This window comes from Podarcis muralis, chromosome 1 (assembly GCF_964188315.1).
Source record: "Podarcis muralis chromosome 1, rPodMur119.hap1.1, whole genome shotgun sequence".
In the NCBI taxonomy this organism is placed as follows: Eukaryota; Metazoa; Chordata; class Lepidosauria; order Squamata; family Lacertidae; genus Podarcis; species Podarcis muralis.
The window spans coordinates 105,113,010-105,130,759 of record NC_135655.1 but is presented as its reverse complement, the minus strand read 5'-3'; the positions used below and the strand labels follow the sequence as shown (position 1 = coordinate 105,130,759).

Here is a 17,750-nt window from a genome sequence, read left to right as displayed (position 1 = left end):
AAATACGAAATGCAGGATGGCACAAGGGCTTCCTTAGTGGGTTGTATGTGCATTAAATAGCTCAAGCTCATACCTTGCTGCTCTGTATTACATGCCTGAATTCTGGCAATACAAAGTCTTTCATAGAAGAATTATTGAGACAACACAATAGTAGTAATCTTATCCATAATGCCCATAAGCTGATTTGGAGCTTGATTCTAAGCATGTTTACTTGAAAATGATTCCCACTAAATTCAGGGGACTTCCTTCCTGGTAAGTGTACTTGGGCTTGCTGCCAGGTTGTCGTTCTACACACACACTCAGGACTCTGTCATTCTAAACACAGTGGGACTTAACTTCCCAATAATTATGAATAGAACCGGGCTGCATTTCTGTTGATTTTTAACTGGCTTGTGAATGAAGCTGGGAGATTTAGTGTATACATATCTGATAAAAAAAACACCCTTCTTTTAAAATAACCTCTGATCCTTTAAAAAGTTACCTTTGGACATTGCACAATGCCTATGTTTGTATATCATTGGTGGAATGTAAATGCACACTGCATGGGGGTGTGAGAGAGATAAGATACTTTTATAAATAAACTTCAAAGATTATTGATCCTTAGCAGCAATTTCACTGTCTATATTGTAGTTTCCATTACAACCTCCGCATTGTAATAAAGATCAGTCTTGCTGTAGCGTTCCTCGATTCCTTTACTCCTCTGGGAGTTTGTGATTGGCAGGCGTTACATTCAGTAATCTATTTTGCTGGCGAATGATTAGTATGCAGTGCGTAATCAAATGGAATAAATAATACTTCCCAATTTTAGAAACGGAAATTATTATTTGGAATAGGTGAAGGGTATTTTTTTTTAGTAGTGTACTAATTCCATCTAATGATTATTTATGTTAATATGCCATTGTTTATTACTGCCTAAGTTGTTTAAGAACTCAATATATTCCAAAAAATACAGCTTAGCCTCTGGTACACTTTTATTGCACAGTAACTAAGCAATTATTGTAGATTTTTTCAACAGAGTGCTTTTCCACAGGCAGAAGGCCACATGTATCTCATTTTTATAAACACTTTTAAGAAGCAGTTCTTCTGTAAGTTGATCTAAATATATGTCTAACGCTTCAGCAGAGAGAGCTGCATGAGGATCACCGCCAAGGATGCTTGAAAATAATTACCATGTATCTAAACATAAAACATTGGGAGCAGTGAGAGAATATAGAATCTGATTTCTCCAACAATCCAGAGTATGGTGTGCCCTGTGGTATGTGCATAGCCCTTCTGCACACGCCTGGCTTCCCCATTCAGCTCAATGGAGGTGTTAGCTCTGTGTGCGCATTTTTGGAGCGCTTAAGGAAGTCCTTGAAGGCAGGCAGGAAGCTTATTACAATGCAGTATTAAGCTTCTGTGTACCTTAAAGGAACTTTTTGGGTCAGGGAAGTGGTATGCAAAATTCCTATCAGTGGTTTCTGGCAGCTTGCCTCTGAATCTTACAAGTTAGCGGAGAGGTGGTTCTGCATGAAGGATCCTGCTGATGACCTTCAGCTTATTTTCCATATTATTTACTCAGAGCTATAAACGGTAAATAAACACAAAGAAAGATTCATGCCGTCTATGAGCCTATTTACGTTTTCAGTTGGCATTTTATTGTTAAAACAGGGTCGTGGGGACTAGAGTAAAAGGTGTGCTAAACAAAATTGGAGGATTAAATACCTACATGCTTTTAATTAAATATAGTTTTATTGATTGAATGGGTAGGTTGCTTCCTGAGGACACTTGGCTTTTCAGTCTTGGGTCTTGTTTACATGTCTGAATTGTAGAATGGGAAGGAGCCTGCTGTGGTTCACCTTGCAAAGCAGTGCGGGGGCGCACTCATGCACCCCAGTACAGGAGAGTGGGCAGCAGTGTTATCCCCCACTCTCCTCTCTCTGCCAGAGCTGCTGGGCTGGCCGCGAGGAAGCAGTAGCAGCCTCTCTCCATCCCTGACCTGACCCAGTAGCTGCAGCTAGGCGCCTTGCATTTCTGCAGCCTCTTTCCTCCCCCAGGTCACGCTTGACTTGGGTATGTAGTAGCTGTGGCCGGTCATGGCGCGCATCACAGCCTCTCTCTGCTGCAGCGGAGCTGTGCATGCTGCAGCCCAGCCAAGGAGAGGGGCAGTAGCTCTCTGCCAACTCCACCCCCGGGTCAGACCTGACCTGGGAGCAGAGCCGCAGCTGGATGCAAGGAAGCTTGCCTCACCAGCTCCCTTGCATACCAGAGCCATGCTCCAATTGGATCCTGTTGTGGGGGCACCTGGTCCCCCCCCTCTCCTGAAGATGCACCCGGGGCGATGGCTTCCCCATTCCCCCCACGCTATGCCACTAGGAGGCAGCAGTTACGAGTTACTGGTCTCAGCAGCCACAGCAGGCGCTGTGATTCTCCAGCAGTTTAACTTCACCCCACAGGCACACTCCATTATCTCTTGAGACAGACAGACGCCAACAATATAGCACTATCCACGTTTGTGGCACTTTACAAAGAATGAGAATACAACTCCACATTTGTGTTGTATGTGAATGTTACAGGAAGGACAGAATGCAGTAGAGAAATTGGAATGTGTTTTCTATTCAAGGAAGGTCTTACATTTGCATCACGTACCGATTTAAACCCCTGCATATGAATATGACCTTGGGCTAGAGACAGATTCTTGTTTGCTCAGCTGAAGGAGGCTTGAAAGGAAGGCTTTCTTGTTGTGTACTCCCAACACTGTTTGGTTTTGCATGCTTTTGTATTGTTTCAAGATGCAACACTGACCAGCTTCAGATGTAACACTAAACCTCTTCTCATCTGTCATGAAGGGATTTCAGATTTTTGCTCCTGTTTTCAACTAACCGCAGTTTAGCATTACATCCAAACCCTAAACTGTAGCTAATCATAACCACAGTACAGGGAAACAAGCCAACTTCATACCACAGTTGAAGGTTAGCTTGTTTCCCTAAACCAGGGATGGAGAACCTGTGGCCCTCCAGATGATTTTGAACTCCAGCTCCCAACAGTCCCAGCCAGCAAGGCCAATAGTCAGGTTTGATAGGAGGAAGTCTTTAGTCCATTAAGTATCATGCCCCAATCCTCCCCTCTCCATCCCAGGCAGAGAAGGACTTTGGAGCAATGTTATGTGTCAGAGGAGTTAGAAGAAGCCCGCAAGCTGCTTTGTTGTATTATTTTGTGTAAGCCACCTTGGGGATCCTTCTGGATCAAATGATGGGATAGAATCAAATACATAAACAAATGCTGACTCTAGTCCGCTTCCTCTTCATTTCCTAGTGCTGGCCATTTGCTATTTCTGAAGCCAATCCATTTTTAAAAAAAAGAAAACTCTGCTGTCTTGGTGTTACTGTTTTTTAACCTGTTGTTAACTGAACTGGAACAGAATCTTCATCTTTCTTTAGGTCCTCCAGTGGCGTGTACAGCAGGAAGAGGCTACCCGACTGGAAGCTGCTATCGCTGCCAGGAGAAAGAAAGAAGAAGATGAAAAAGAGAAGTTTCACAAAGAGAAAGAAATGCTTCAGAGAGCAGAGGACAAAGAAAAAGTACGCAAAGTGTGTGGTGTGTGTGTATGTGGCATGTGTTAAACGGTTAAATACATTTAAAGCGTTAATTGATCTTGATACTTTATACCCTTGTAAACAGTCCCTAACATTATTACAGAGATTAATGAGTGCTTAGTGGAGATCTGCCAGGGCTTGTTGTAGCTTGAAAACTCCATGCCATTTTTACTGTGATCATACCAAGTTTGTTTAATTGGCATTCTTATTAATAGCACAGTTCCAGGCATATGCATGTGTCTCCTACACTGTCACAGAGAGGAAATAATGTCTGGCAGGTTTTGCTGTCAGGAGCTAATGTGGCAAAGACCACTGTGGTTCCCAGTGCTGCAGCAAGGTATGCTGCAATGCACCAAATAAGCATCACAATGTAATGTCTGCACACTGCAATTGGAGCATCACAGAGACAGCTTCAGTGAACAGCGGGCCTGATGCCCAATGCCTGTAGTAAGGGAGAGAAGAAAAGTGGATATTACTCCATATATCTGAATTAGCATTCATTTTGCTGAACACTGGGGGAGGAGAAAAAAAAAGGGGGGAGTACCATAGGAAGTATATGTTCTGCTTCTTATCTGGATTCCATTTCCAGCATTGTAGCTACTAAGTAAAAGTTGTTTTCACAAAGCAGTATCCTGTTCATTATGGGGGGGGGGGCAACCTTTTGAAAAGGGACAACTTTGTAATAGCAGCCCTTTAGCTTGGCTTTCCAGGTTTTAACCGTACAGCTTAATGTATTTCTTTCCTAGTCCCTCATAAGCAACATAAGCAGGCAAAACATAGAGCTCAATCTTGTACTATTCGGGTGTTTTATACAAATAAAAAGAGTAACTGCATTCAAACAAGAAGCACCTTTATCACTACTCCCGAGGTCTGCATGGATGTTATCACTCCTGCATTTTGCTGCATGCAAATGATTTGTTCCTGTACAAATGTATTTGGCTATCGAGGAAAAGCAAGGCAAATCTAATTATTTCACAGGAAAGTGTTGCCCCCGTTCAGTAAAGCTCATTTGTTTTAGGCATTTTGAAATATGTGACAAGAGGAAGACTAGCAAGGGCTGTCTCCTGTTGTTTTATTTACATTTCTAAATCCACTGTTTTAGAGGCAGAGTATATTAGCAAACAGAACTTGAAATATGATTTCCCCCTGGCTAGGATCCAAAGGCATTGGACAAGCACTTCTGTGTGTGCATTCTGGGATATCCTTGTTTTGCTTTATTTCTTCCCCCCACCCTGCACCCTGCTACTACTACAACCATTACTACTATTACTATTACTAGTGTTTTATGATATCCTTCCAGCAATTCCTGCAGCCAAGCTGGTGCCAGATCGCCAGATCTATTGTTATGCTTTCCTTTGGACCACATCAGCAATGAAGAGGGGGGGATTTGTCGTCTGGGCAGCCTAGGACCTCCAAACACAATGCCCCAGCTTGTGCCCCATAGAGGTCACTTCAGTGCTGTTAACACAGGAAAAATAACACAAGAGGCAGCAGTTATGAGTTACTGGTCTCAACAGCCACAGCAGGTGCTGTGATTCCGCCAGCAGTTTGACTTCACCTCTGGAAGCACACTCCATTGTCTTTCGAGACAAACGGATGTCAACAGCAACAACTCCATAAGTCAGCAAACCATACTAGGTTACCACGAAATGCTTTCAGATTATGTCTAGAATGTATCATTTTGGGAAACTAAGTAGGCCCAATAAAAATACGTAAAAATCTATTAAAAACCATTAGGGTATGTTGCTCCATACAGCTGGTGTGCTGCTACAGTTTGGAGTAGTAATATATATAATGCTGACCAGAGTTTTATTATTATTATTATTCAGGTTTATTCCAAAAAGACTGTTGACCCTACCAACATTTTATGAGAGAGTGTGATTTATGTATTGGACAATACAGCATAAAACAAGGCAATTAATACAATAGGACAGATTTTATTATAAGGCATAAACATGTCCAGTGATATTTAGCAGAACTGTGGTAGTAATCAGAGATACCAAGTTGCTGCTATCATCCTAATATGCCTATAAAATAGCTTAAATAAAACGCTACTTAAAATTAATCTATATTAGATTTCAACCCTGTTTGGTAAATGCTAATCTGCTGAAACTATCAGCGTTTCAGAAAATGCTTGCCTGATAGATTTGACTTGATCTATTGAAATAAGTGCATTTAAAGTGATAGCTTTGGAAGCAATTGCACATAACAGCAAACACTTTGGGCAAGCTAAAACAATGCTGCAAGCTAGGTTTTCTTATGCAAGCTGTAATTGTACAAAAAAGTCTCTGAATTTGTTTGTCAAGCCACTAGTTCTGGGTAGTTCCAGTAGCTTCACTGGAATTAATCTACTGAAGATAGCTGTCTTGGAAGGATTTAAAGAGGCATGAAGATATAATTTAGATGCTCCATGACTCTGAAGGTGTTAAGCAGAGCTCCTAAACAAGGTTGTAGATTCATCAGTTTTGTAGAGATCAAAGGTTGCAAGGAGGTTGACTGTCTCCTGCTTTCATTTGAAAGTGGCCACAAAACTCATGGGGTGCTGGATAAGTATTAAATCTAGTGAGATGTGCAGCTCTGAAATGTAAGTTAGCACCAGAGGCTTGCCACAGGACCTATCAACCCATAAAAATGGTGTAAGATGGCACTCTGACTTCCACATCAAGGAAACGCTGAGGCCAGCATTTTATCCTACTTTTATTTAATCAGCCCAGTAGATTTAGTAGATACCCAGTTAGAGTGGAGACTGCCATCTAGTGTAAGTCAGAGTGACTTTGAAAACCCTCAGAATATATAGTTAAGTCCTCCAACCACTGGGCTCACAGTAAAATGGACATGATAGAAATGTTCATGTTGTTTAGGATCTCATAAAACACTAGGGAAAACCAAGGAATTATTTATGTACTTAAAATTCACCCTAGACATTTAACACATTCATTTGGATTCATTTGTGTGTGTGTGTTCTTTAATGAAGCTATTAATTTTGTTGGCTGTAAATTATTGATGTATATTTGCCATCTTAATTTTAACTGAATGATGCATCTTCTGTTCCTTTTACAGGGTAAATATTGTAAATCATATGCTTTTTGAGTTAATCACAGTTTTGCTTCTCTTAAGAATATTAAATGCATGCATATATATAAAGGGTCCTTTACCTTATGTGAGAGCCCAGCCCTAAAGGTCCTTTACCTTATGTGAGAGCCCAGGATTCTGACAAAGTTGCTGTTTCTTCCTGGTAATAATTACTTGAGAAGACCCCATTTTTCTGCCAATTCACCTTGTCATTCCCATTTTTCATGAATGAATGAATCTTTATTTGCGTCAGCCATAGCAATAAAACAACAATACGATATACAAAGAATCGAAATAAAGAGTCAATTATATAAAATACAGTTTAGCGTTTTGGCCCATTTCCCATGTGCAGAGAGTCTGGTCTGGATCGGTAGAGGACTAGTTCTCGTCTTAACAATGACCAGGAAAACTGTACCACATCGGTATATTTTGGTCATGTAGATCAGTTGTCCAACAAGCGTTGAGCACCTCTTGGCTTCACAAAACTAAAATCAATTGGAGGAGGCACTGAGCTCTGCTGTTATCACTCGCCCAAGGGTTGAGTCACACAGATGCAGTAATCTCTTGACATCAGTTGAAATTGCTCATTGAACCTCAATTGGGAACAGCCTTTGCAATTCATATTCTACAATCAGAAAATTCATCTATCCTCATTTTCTCCTAAATACACCTCCCAACCCACCGAAAAACGTGTGAATTAGTGAACAGATGTGGTGGGGCATTCAAGTGGACATTGTACACTAAAAGAAGTATTGCTTCCAAGAATCCCATACTTTCCATCTATTGCCTTCTCAGAGAAGCCAATTCCTCCTCTAAAATCCAAAGGAATATATGCCCATTTCTAGTCACTGACCCAGGAGACCTAATATCCTATAATTTGGCCTGTACTTTGGTATTGCTTTCATTTAAATGTGGAAAATGCACCACATTGTTGTTTAATAATTGTATTTTAATTGAGACCATGACTGTCCAGAGATGGAGAAACAAAGTTGGGGTGATTGCTATTTCTTTGCTTCAAAGAAATGAAGAGTTTTAAAGAGCAGGGGAAATTGGACACCCCCTCCCCTTTGAGTTTATTCAAGAGAAAAATCGGTTCTTTCAATTTAATTAAGCTTTGGTTTATCTCTGTGTAGACTGATTTTTTTTTCACAGCAGAGGCGGCACTTGTCCTATTAATTAGCCTTTGCTCAGAGCAAACATCCATAGTTGTTGAATGTCATTCTATAAACATCACAGCCAAATTACCAGCTATGAAATATGGTAGAGTTGTTTTCTATATATCTTCTCATATTATAGTACTGGCTCTTGCTTTCATTGGTGCTAGTTTTGATCGGATAGTTCAAATGCTGCCAGTTTCTCTTATTCTGCTTCCTTTGACATCTGCTTCCAATTATTCTGGGGTGTGTGTGTGTGTGTGTGTGTGTGTGTGTTTAAGAGAAAAGCAAAAAAATCCAATGGACCATCATTGCATTTGTTGCCTTTTCTGGTCTCTTTCATTCACATGCTCATATCTAGCATGTATACCTCCGGGTGTTTTACTGCTATTTAAATATTGCTCTTTTCTGGATGTGTGGAATGAAACTCTTAGATCAAAGATAACCTGCTTCCTTCTTGATGTTTGCAGGGATAAAGCCGTCTGTAATGCCTGCCCCTAAAAAGGATGGAAGAGCAGAATGCTATAGCAAACACTGCCATACCTAGCAATTTCTCAAGCCAGTTTCCCCCCTCTTCTGTTTGAGAATGTGGAATGGACACTTAAATTGCTATCTTGCTATGGGCAAATAAAACCGTTATTATTGAAACCAAAATTGCCTTTTCACAGTGATAGAAGCCTCCTCCTTTTCAAATTTCCTTTTGTGTTCTTTCAAACCTTAGGTGAAAAGGTACTGGGCTGAAAAGCAGCGCAGGTGGAAGGAACTGGAAGCAAAAGATCTTCTGCGTTTGGCAGAATTCAAGAAATTATTGGCTCAACAAGTCATTAAAGATAAGAAAAGGTAAAGTTATAAACAGAATCCTCATGCGGATTATTGACTCATGGTTGGAGAGCAATTTTTAAATTTTTGTTTTGTTTATTTCATAAAATTTATAAAAGATAAAACAACAGCCTCAAAGCAATACTTTTTAGTTTTATTTACTGATTTCCCCCCTTTTAATACTGTTTATTATTTTTATTTAGCATGGCTCCCCAATATAAACACTTTTAGCTTTCACCCCAATATACATTTACCTGGGGTAAGCTCTCCTGAACTCAATGGGGCTCAGGGCAGTGATGTTAGTAGTTCTTCGCTTTTGTACTTTTCCCTTCTTCTGTTGCTATGAACCTGAGACAAGTCAATGCTAGGTCTTCTCATGATGTAGGGATTCCTGTCAAGTAAACAACCATCATGCATATTTTCCATGCAATGATTTATATTTTGATTTGTTTTTCCTGCCCTCCTGTGAATGCATTAGACCATTGCTTCATCTGGCCCAGAGGTGGAGAACCTGTGGCTCTCCAAAGATCATTGGAGTACAACTCTCATGATCTCTAAGCACTGCTTAGAGAGTTGGGGGACTCTCAGGTTCCAATGACATCTGGTGTGGCCACAGGTTCCACACCTCTGTTCTAGTGCCTTTTCTAAGTATGAAAACTGGCTGTAGCTCTCTTCAGAATCAGGAGACCTTTTTCCCTTCTGCAATAACTATCCTGTAGCTTTTGGCTCACAGCATCCACATGATTGTAGGCTATGCAGAGATCAGCTTTCAAATTCTGTCAGCTTCCATTCAAAGGAAGGGATACCCTGCAGCTTCCCTGTGGCTCTGATAAGGCAGCCTAGCTCCTTTTCTGAAACTCTTTTTTATTATTACAATTCTTACAGCAAGCAAGGAACATTAAATGTCTCTATTTGGAAGGCAATGCTGGATAGTAACCCACCTCTGTTGCATGTTGCTGAGCTGCTTGTTATAGAAATAATTTGCCCTTTCTTTAGACTATGCCTTGTGGTTTTTTCCCTTCATTGCGGCTGTCAATCCATTTGGGGACTGAGAGACTTTTATCTGCAGGTTTTGCCCAAGGCCAGTAAAGGGTCAGGCACGCTGCCTAAATGTTTTCTGTAGTGATCATAAAATAAAATAAAAACTAAGAACCACAGCGATGACAGCAGTTCATACTTAGATGTTGAATGGGAAAAGATGTCTTCAGTAATCCCTTCAATTGAGTGAAATACTTGCCTAATGATCCAGAGTTCAAAGGCTTCAGGCTGTGATCAGTGCCTGAGAATTAATGTCATTGATTAATATAAATGTGTTAAATTGCTGTAATTTAAGCAGGTTACAACAAGGAGGCATTTATGGGTTGTGAATGGTGTTGAAGCCTGCAATCCTCTACCCACCTATGTGGTGATTGAACTCGTATCTACTTCTGAGTAGATATGCATAAGGAGGCACTCTTAGGTTTGCTGCTTCCCTTTCCTCACACATCCAGGGCAGCCAGTCTACATTAATTTTCATTGGTGTCTACCACACCTGCTCCCCCTAGCTGCCTCCACACCATCACCTTCTAGCTGCCCTTCGAGATTTCAAAAGGAAGTTGCAGGATATGAAGCAGCATGACTGCCTCAAAATGAGCACAAATAATCAGGATTTCACAATATAAATGATGTTGGGAAGGGCCTGTTCTGTACATTATTGTAATGCCAATTTGCCCCCTTCATGCCTATTTAAAACTATTTTTTCTTGAAGTCTCTACCTCTCTCTCTCTCTTTTTGAGTCTTTTCATTCCTTTCATTTCTTTCTCTCTCTCTCTATTTTCTTTTTTTTAAAGTGTGACAGATTTGATTCACTTTCCCCTCAGCAATTCACCTGCAGAATTCACCTGCAGTTCTTCCCAGCTCCAAATTTGAAGTATGTTGAATCTTCAGGGCAACTTATCTTCATTGATCTGCCTTTGAGCTCCATTCATTATATAACCTTTACTCTGAGGCATCAGTTCTGCTTAAAGTATTCACTTGTCAAAGCATTTCCCTCCTGACATGGAAAGCACACATTGCCATGATCTGAGGATTTGGTTCATATTCATGTTTTAAGTGTCAGATGAGAGATGGATGTGAATTCTGCACTTGGTACCTACAATCCCCATATAAGCTCTTCATGGGCACCCTAAATTAACAAATTCTGTGAATTTAACCCAGAACTATGCTTTTGTCAGGTTTCTGGGGGAATGTGTAGGATCCACACAGCTTCAAAATGAAACCTAGCCTTGAAGATATAATGAGATCCTTGGTAGGAGATTTTCTACAGAGTTTTGAGAAGCTAATTATTTGGGAATTGTAAAAGAAACACAGGCCATATTGAAAACAAGCTCCTCTCCCACCCCACCCTGCAAATTTCATTTTAAAAGTACATGTATGAAAGTATAAGCCAAGAGCCAACTCCCCATTTTGGAACTCCATCACATAAGTTAGGAAATGGAATGTGAGATTCAGTTAAAAGGATTTGCTCTCTGTCCACGCATAAGCCAAAGCAAGGCTATGTCAGCATTATCTCTGGGCTAAGATCTAGGCTGTGATCCTATGCATACTTATCTGGGAGTAAATCCCATTGAACTCACTCATGAGATTGTTAATATCACAAAGTTAGATTAATGTTGCTTAAGACTAAATCCTGTCTGCAGTTAATAACATTAATGATGCAAATAAGTAACGAGGAATCCATTGGATAAAGAGAATCCCTTGTTCTTCAAGTCTGGTAGGATACCATTTGGAGCAGCTGGGTCCTTGTTATCCCAGCTTATTAGCACTGGGTGAGAAGGGTTCAGGACAGGGTTATGTTGTTAATTGTGGGACCCATGCCATCACACTAACTCTCCCCATATACACTATACCATACATATTTAATGTGATTTCCTGTTTCAAGCCTTTCATATTTAGAGAATGCTATTGAGTGGGACTTCTAGCTTCATACTCTCCAGATCAGTTTTCTAGAGGCTTTCCTATCTGAATTTTGATCTGACCATGAAACCAAGACTGCACCGGTTGCCTTGAGGAATGATCTTCACCTAGGAACAACGATGGCCTGCTGATGAAGTGTTGGCAACTCAGCTGCAAGACCTGGCAAGCATTAATAAGACTGCTCTTATGGAGTGCTACAAGTCCAGTCTTGCCTTCTGCCTGAAGCTGCCCGAATAGGCGATATTGTGCAGAGGTTTGTCTTTTGGAGGAATCGATGTGCTAGTGACAGCCACTTCTGCTTCCTTATTTCATACGGGTCTAGCTTGGAGTTCTGGCCACAGTGGGGAACCAGATGCAGATAAGTGACTGAATTTACACCCTGACAGGACGGAGGGTACTGCTGGTTGTTTGCTCTTGTAACAATCACTCCATATGGCTTCAGAAAAAGGAAAGAAATGGGACTATAGGTCCTCTCCATTAGCTCTCCTGAAAGACCATCAACTTGGGACTACTCCTCTTCTTGAATTCTTTCCATTCCAGCTGGTTGTTACAGGAACTCTGTGACATAACAAATAGTGCCTACGTTTGGGGGTTTTTTTTACTTCCCTCCCTCCCACCTTCCAGTCCTCTTTCCTTTCCTTTTTAGATTATAAACCTGAGGACAGGGACTGTCTTATCAATGTCAGCTATAAGCTTTATTGGAAGCCTTTTTTCTGGCTGTACAGCAAAATAAAAGTAAATCAGTGGCGGTGGGTAGAAATAATAATAACAGATGGTGTTCAACCACGGCTAGTTTTTCATTTTTCAGCCTTAAAGTGTTTCTTGATCAGTAAGTTTGTGCGATTGTAGCAAATTTCCATATTTTGAGAACTGGCTCTCACCCATTCTATTCAGTCTGGGCCAAGCATCCATTAGTCATATAGTCATATATCTTCTTCAGTAAATAAGAGCATATATAACAGCACAGCACTGAATTCCGCTCTTAATTTCCACAGCAGTTTTTGGGCAGGTTGAACTTCCTTTGCCATTTCCCCTCCTAAGCAGTGGGGAAGCTCTCATTGTTTGTTACCTTCTTGATACCCTGCACAACAAGTGAGTCAGGACCCTTCCTCTCTTCAAGCCCTCTGTGTGTGCACCATGGACTTTGAGAAAGGGCCATAGCTTTGTCATAGAGTCTGTGTTTTGCATGCAGAAGATCACAGGATCAATCCCTGGTTGCTCTTGAGATGGGGGTGGGGAGACTCCTGCCTGAAACCTTGGAGAACCTCTTCCAGTTAGTATCGGCAGTGGTAAGCTAGATAAACCCATGACACTTGCCCAGACACTTCCATTGTGAAATGTTTCCTCAGCTGGATAATATGCAAAGAGAACATCTCACTAGTGCCTCAGTGGTTCCATGCTGTCTTCTAGACACAATTCCAGGTGCCAGTTTTGACCCATAAAACCTATACCAGGGTGAGTGTGATGTAGGCTAAAGTTTCTTTCTTTTCTTTGTTCCATCATGGACTTTGAAGTTACCCATGAGTGCTTGAACTTTATTAAGCATGCACCAATTTGAGTAGTCATCTCAAGGGCTGCCCACAATGGTGAGAATAATTTCTCCCCTAAGGGCCCCCCCCCAAAGTCTTACCCCAAATACCTGTAAGAATACCCTGTTTGGACTAGCATTTAATAGCCAGGTTTAAGAAAGTGAGATGTAACTTTTATTTTCCATAACTAAATGTTCAGTTGTGTCTAAGGTGCGCAAGAAGTTACTGTGACTCAGGACCAGTAGAAAGCACGATGATTTAAAGAGATTATTCCATTGTTATGCAACCCTAGTCGGCTGGCTGGCTGTAAATCAGATAGGGAACAAGTAGCTGCCTGATCTCACTGAGTCTGAGCGTTTGTGTTTGTGAGAAATGATAAATTCACAAATCAAGTTACAAGGTTTGAATCAGTGCTTTGGATATATCTCAGTTGTGATCTTCTTTTTCTCCATGACAGGAGCACAAGCGGTTCTGTAATCTTTAATTTACCAAAACAATTATGTTAAAAATTCAATCCATAATATTTTAAAATATTTATTATGCCATACATGGCAACAGCCTATCATGCAAGATATGTTGTTGGGAAGATCAATAATCGGATTTCCCAGTGGTTTTGTTTTTACTTAAGCAGTGGTAGGGTGGGGTGGAGATGCTACTATTAGTTCTGCAAGGGAATTATTTCCCTGAGAAGGATGGACAACATCTGTGGGTATGTATGATTTAGATGAAGAAATACATATGAGAAGCAGTTAAAGATCTCCCACAGCTCTGCTCTTCCAATCATATTTTGAGCTCCGTTGCTGCTTTTATGGGTTTAAAATATATATATATTAGTTCTAAGAAGTGTTATAAAATTGGATAAAGGATGTTGCTCTGGCCTAGATAACTTTTACCTAAGAAAGAAGTAATGAGCCAATGGCAAATAGGGGTTCAAACTGTAAAGGACCCGAATATACAGAATAAAACTGAATTAAAAAAACCCTAATTGTAAGTGGTTGTTGCATTAGTAGGTTTTTCTAATCTCATCCACTGTTGAATCAAGTTATGTGGTTTGTTCAAAAATCAGAGTAGCCTCCACGCAAAATGGGCTTGTGTCAACCTATCCTTGCATTCATAATGTTACCAGATGGCACAGAGGAAGTGGTTACTGTTGATTCTGTAAGTAGGGTGGCTATGATAACTGGGATAGTGGTATCCGCTTAGGAAGCATAACATTTCTGTGCTGGTAAATGGTAATGTAGTATGCAGTATATGCACATGTGTGAATAACATACTGGGTCTGTTCGTAATGATTCTGACACAGAATTGTTCCTTTAGAGTAAAGGCTTAATTGATTTGGAGTATGAAGTAGCTTGGAGTATGGGCTAATTGCTAGCCAAGCAAGGTTGTAGATGCTAAGCGTCTGATGTTGCTTTAGGAAGCTGAATAGGGCTAAATGCCCTGTTCCTTGTGTCTGGGGAGTGCTCTCCAGGCAAAGAAAATCAAAGTCTCTTTCATTGCTGCAGCTTATAGTATCACATCAAGCGCCAGCCTTTTGATGTATGCACTTGCCAAACATTCTTAACAAATTGAAGAGTATAGGAAAGTGTTAGAAGCTATAAAGCCATAAATAGGCACTATTGACTACAGTTCTAAGTAATCCCATGTATTGCTTTGGGGAGATTTCAGACGTATTTAATAGGTTATTTTTCAAAATCTAGTTTCGAAAACAATGAATCGTAATAGGTAGGAGCAGAGGCTAAACTTAGCAGCAGCTGGGAAGGTGGTATTCAAGGGGCAGGAAGAAGTCACCACTGCTATTGAGCAGTGGTGGAATGGATTTCATATATGTAGTAGATATGAGGCAGCAGTGGAAACTGACATCATTGCTCATGCTGGGCACTCTTACCCAGTTTGGCAGCTGCACACATATGTGGTGCAAACTCCAGCAGCTGCAGACCTCGCCATTCCTTCTGTCTCTTGCTAGTAAGAGTCTCTGATCTTCCTTCCCGCACAATGCTGGCTGGTGCCCATTGGGACTGGTGGAGTGAAAGGCAAGGAGGTCAACAGTAGGTGGAGCTAGAGTCATTGGCAGGTAGGGCTAGCTTTTGTCCCTAACCTCCTCCCTGCTGATTTCTACAAGGGCTGTTAAAAAGCAAGAGGGTGGGTTTGGAGGAATCAAGACTGAGGTGTTTAGCTTGCCCTAATGGACTAGACTCTACTGCTTCCACATAGTCTCTTCTCAGTGATGGCAGACTCTTCTAGCCTTTGCCCACTTTTTGGCTCTGCCCCAGCCCACTGCTGGTTTCAGCACTACCTATTACCAGCATGCATTTCTGTATTTCTGTTGAAGAAATACAGCCCTCAACAGAAAAGGTTACCCAAGGTAGGTATGCAAAACTGGAGTCTTAATCATTTGATCCAAATACTCAAACATTCCACAGAAGCAGAATGATCAGCGATGGCAATGGAAAAGCTTTCTTGAATCTCTCATTTTCTCTTTGTCTGATATCATAGTTTCCCTTTTGCTGTACCTCTATGAATATTTATTTGAGTCAAAATAGGGAAGAGCTTTCTTGGTGAAATATTGTACATATTATAAACGTGTCCATAATGATCTTTTAAAGCTCTTACAATAAACATGGTCCCAAAATTTCCTGTTAAATATGTATGAGACACATTCTGTAAGCCATTTTAATGAAATTATGCTTATCGGAAATTAAATGAATGTGTATTCACAGTGCTTCAAAAGGTGGCATTACTGAAACCAGTAAACTAAGCTCATTATTCAACTTGGTTGTTTTTTTAAAATGTTACTTAACCACAATACTTAGTTAAAACTGGCATGGGGGGAAGGAAAGGTCTGATTATGCTTCACTCTCACACTAGGAGATTTCTTTGAAGCAGAAGGAACAACATTATTTCAGGGTATAAGAAAACCTCTGTAGACCATATGAAAAAGTGTGTTAAGCAATGCCATTATGATGTTCCTCCAGGTGTATAAGGCACACCTACACAACTGACATGTTTGCAGTCCTTAGATTGCCCTTGTGTCTTGTCTCCCTAGAAGAATTTTCATATATTCATCTAATTTCCCTCCCACTTTCTGGTAACTTCATTATATTAACACCAGGCTTTGCTGCTCACTGGTCAGCCCCACACCCCCTTAAATGTAGATGCTGTTGGAGTGAGCCAGAGCCAAAGTAGATGTGATGTTAATTGTATGAATACTTACTCTTTCCCTGCTATGGTTTTAACAAAACCCACCTTCCCAAAGCTATGAAGCACCAATGACAGCTTCCTTTTAAATGCAAATAGCAGCTTCCCTGGTGTGAAGGGCATTTGTTTAGGACCATTACGCAACCATGAACTTCTGGTAACTTTTGTCACACAATCCTGTACTTCTGGTGGCCCAGAGATGCTCTCCCATTTCATCACATTACAACTTGGTCCACATTATTGCTATGAGCCAGCCCTGAGTCTATGATAGGAGTCCAAATATTGCCTCCATGTATCTGAAAAGCAATCATTTGTACACAGTCAGTTTCTTGCTTTTGTAATGATCTACAGATGTCAAGAGTTAATCTTAAAAAAAAAAAGATCCTTCAGACATTACTTCCATCAGTCTCAAGATTTATTTCCAAACAGGACATTGCTAACCAAGTAGATTAGAACAGAAAACAATAAGAATGGCTATTAAGAATGTGAAAAATATTGAGAAGATGCAGCCGTCATTCTTTCAGCTCTTCTGCAAATATTTAGTGAATTTAGTACAGTGATGCAAGGTCAATGAATACTAATCACTCCAAAAACTAAGAAATGTATCTGTGATTGTTGAAAGCTGCCCAAATAGGATAATCAGCTATTTATTTTGACATTCACACAATTTATCTGGGATTGTCAGCATCCATATGTGATTTTGAACCTTTTACCAAATTTAGAACATTCACTCTACACACCCAAATCTAAGAAAAGTATTGATTCAATTGTTGCTTCTGAATAAAATCTTAATTGTTCCTAATTAGGGATCTGGAAGGATCTGTCAATCTTGGTTCTTCCAATTTCTCATTTTTTAAATCTTAAATTCATTTCTCTCCATTTCTGGGGCGATTTTTTTAAATTGTAGAAATTCGTCAGCATAGAAATTCTAATACACATATTTTTTTTCCAATTTTGACTAATGTACAAATTTTTGCAAGCAATTGCCCCTTGTGAACATGATTTAGTTGGAGAACTACATCACAAAATTCAAGTAAATTAATTTTGAAGGATGTCTGTGTCATATTTTGCTTCTCATATTTTTTCAAAAAGTGCAGATTTGATATGTTCTCCTTTAAATGTGAACTGAATTGAATTTCTCCCCCTCCCATCCCTACATAAAACTATTAAATAGTATTAGAAGACAGATCATTGACTTCATGTTTTCCTGTTCAAAGAGTTCAGTTTAGACAAAAGCTTTTGGAACAGCGCTTGATGGAGAAAAGAGAAGCAATACTCAAAGAAGCCCATGAAGAAGAAGAAAGGAAGAGACGTCTTGATGCTCTCAGGCAACAGGTATCTTTTTAATTGTATAACCTGAGTCTTTTTATGTGCAATTTGAGGTAGCAGTCTCTCAAGACATAAAAAAGGGCTCCTCAATCTTTTTAGTATGTTTCATCAATTGTAGT

General features: G+C 40.2%; 1 protein-coding gene across 1 annotated transcript in view; it reads left to right on the top strand.

Annotated features, from left to right (window-relative positions):
* CCDC148 (coiled-coil domain containing 148) overlaps nucleotides 1-17,750 on the top strand; it is a 98,627-nt gene that overhangs the window by 70,914 nt on the left and 9,963 nt on the right. The window contains exons 11-13 of the mRNA XM_077936382.1: nucleotides 3,420-3,560; nucleotides 8,523-8,641; nucleotides 17,520-17,637. Coding sequence (XP_077792508.1) covers nucleotides 3,420-3,560; nucleotides 8,523-8,641; nucleotides 17,520-17,637 — 378 coding nt within the window. The remainder of the gene's footprint in view (nucleotides 1-3,419; nucleotides 3,561-8,522; nucleotides 8,642-17,519; nucleotides 17,638-17,750) is intronic.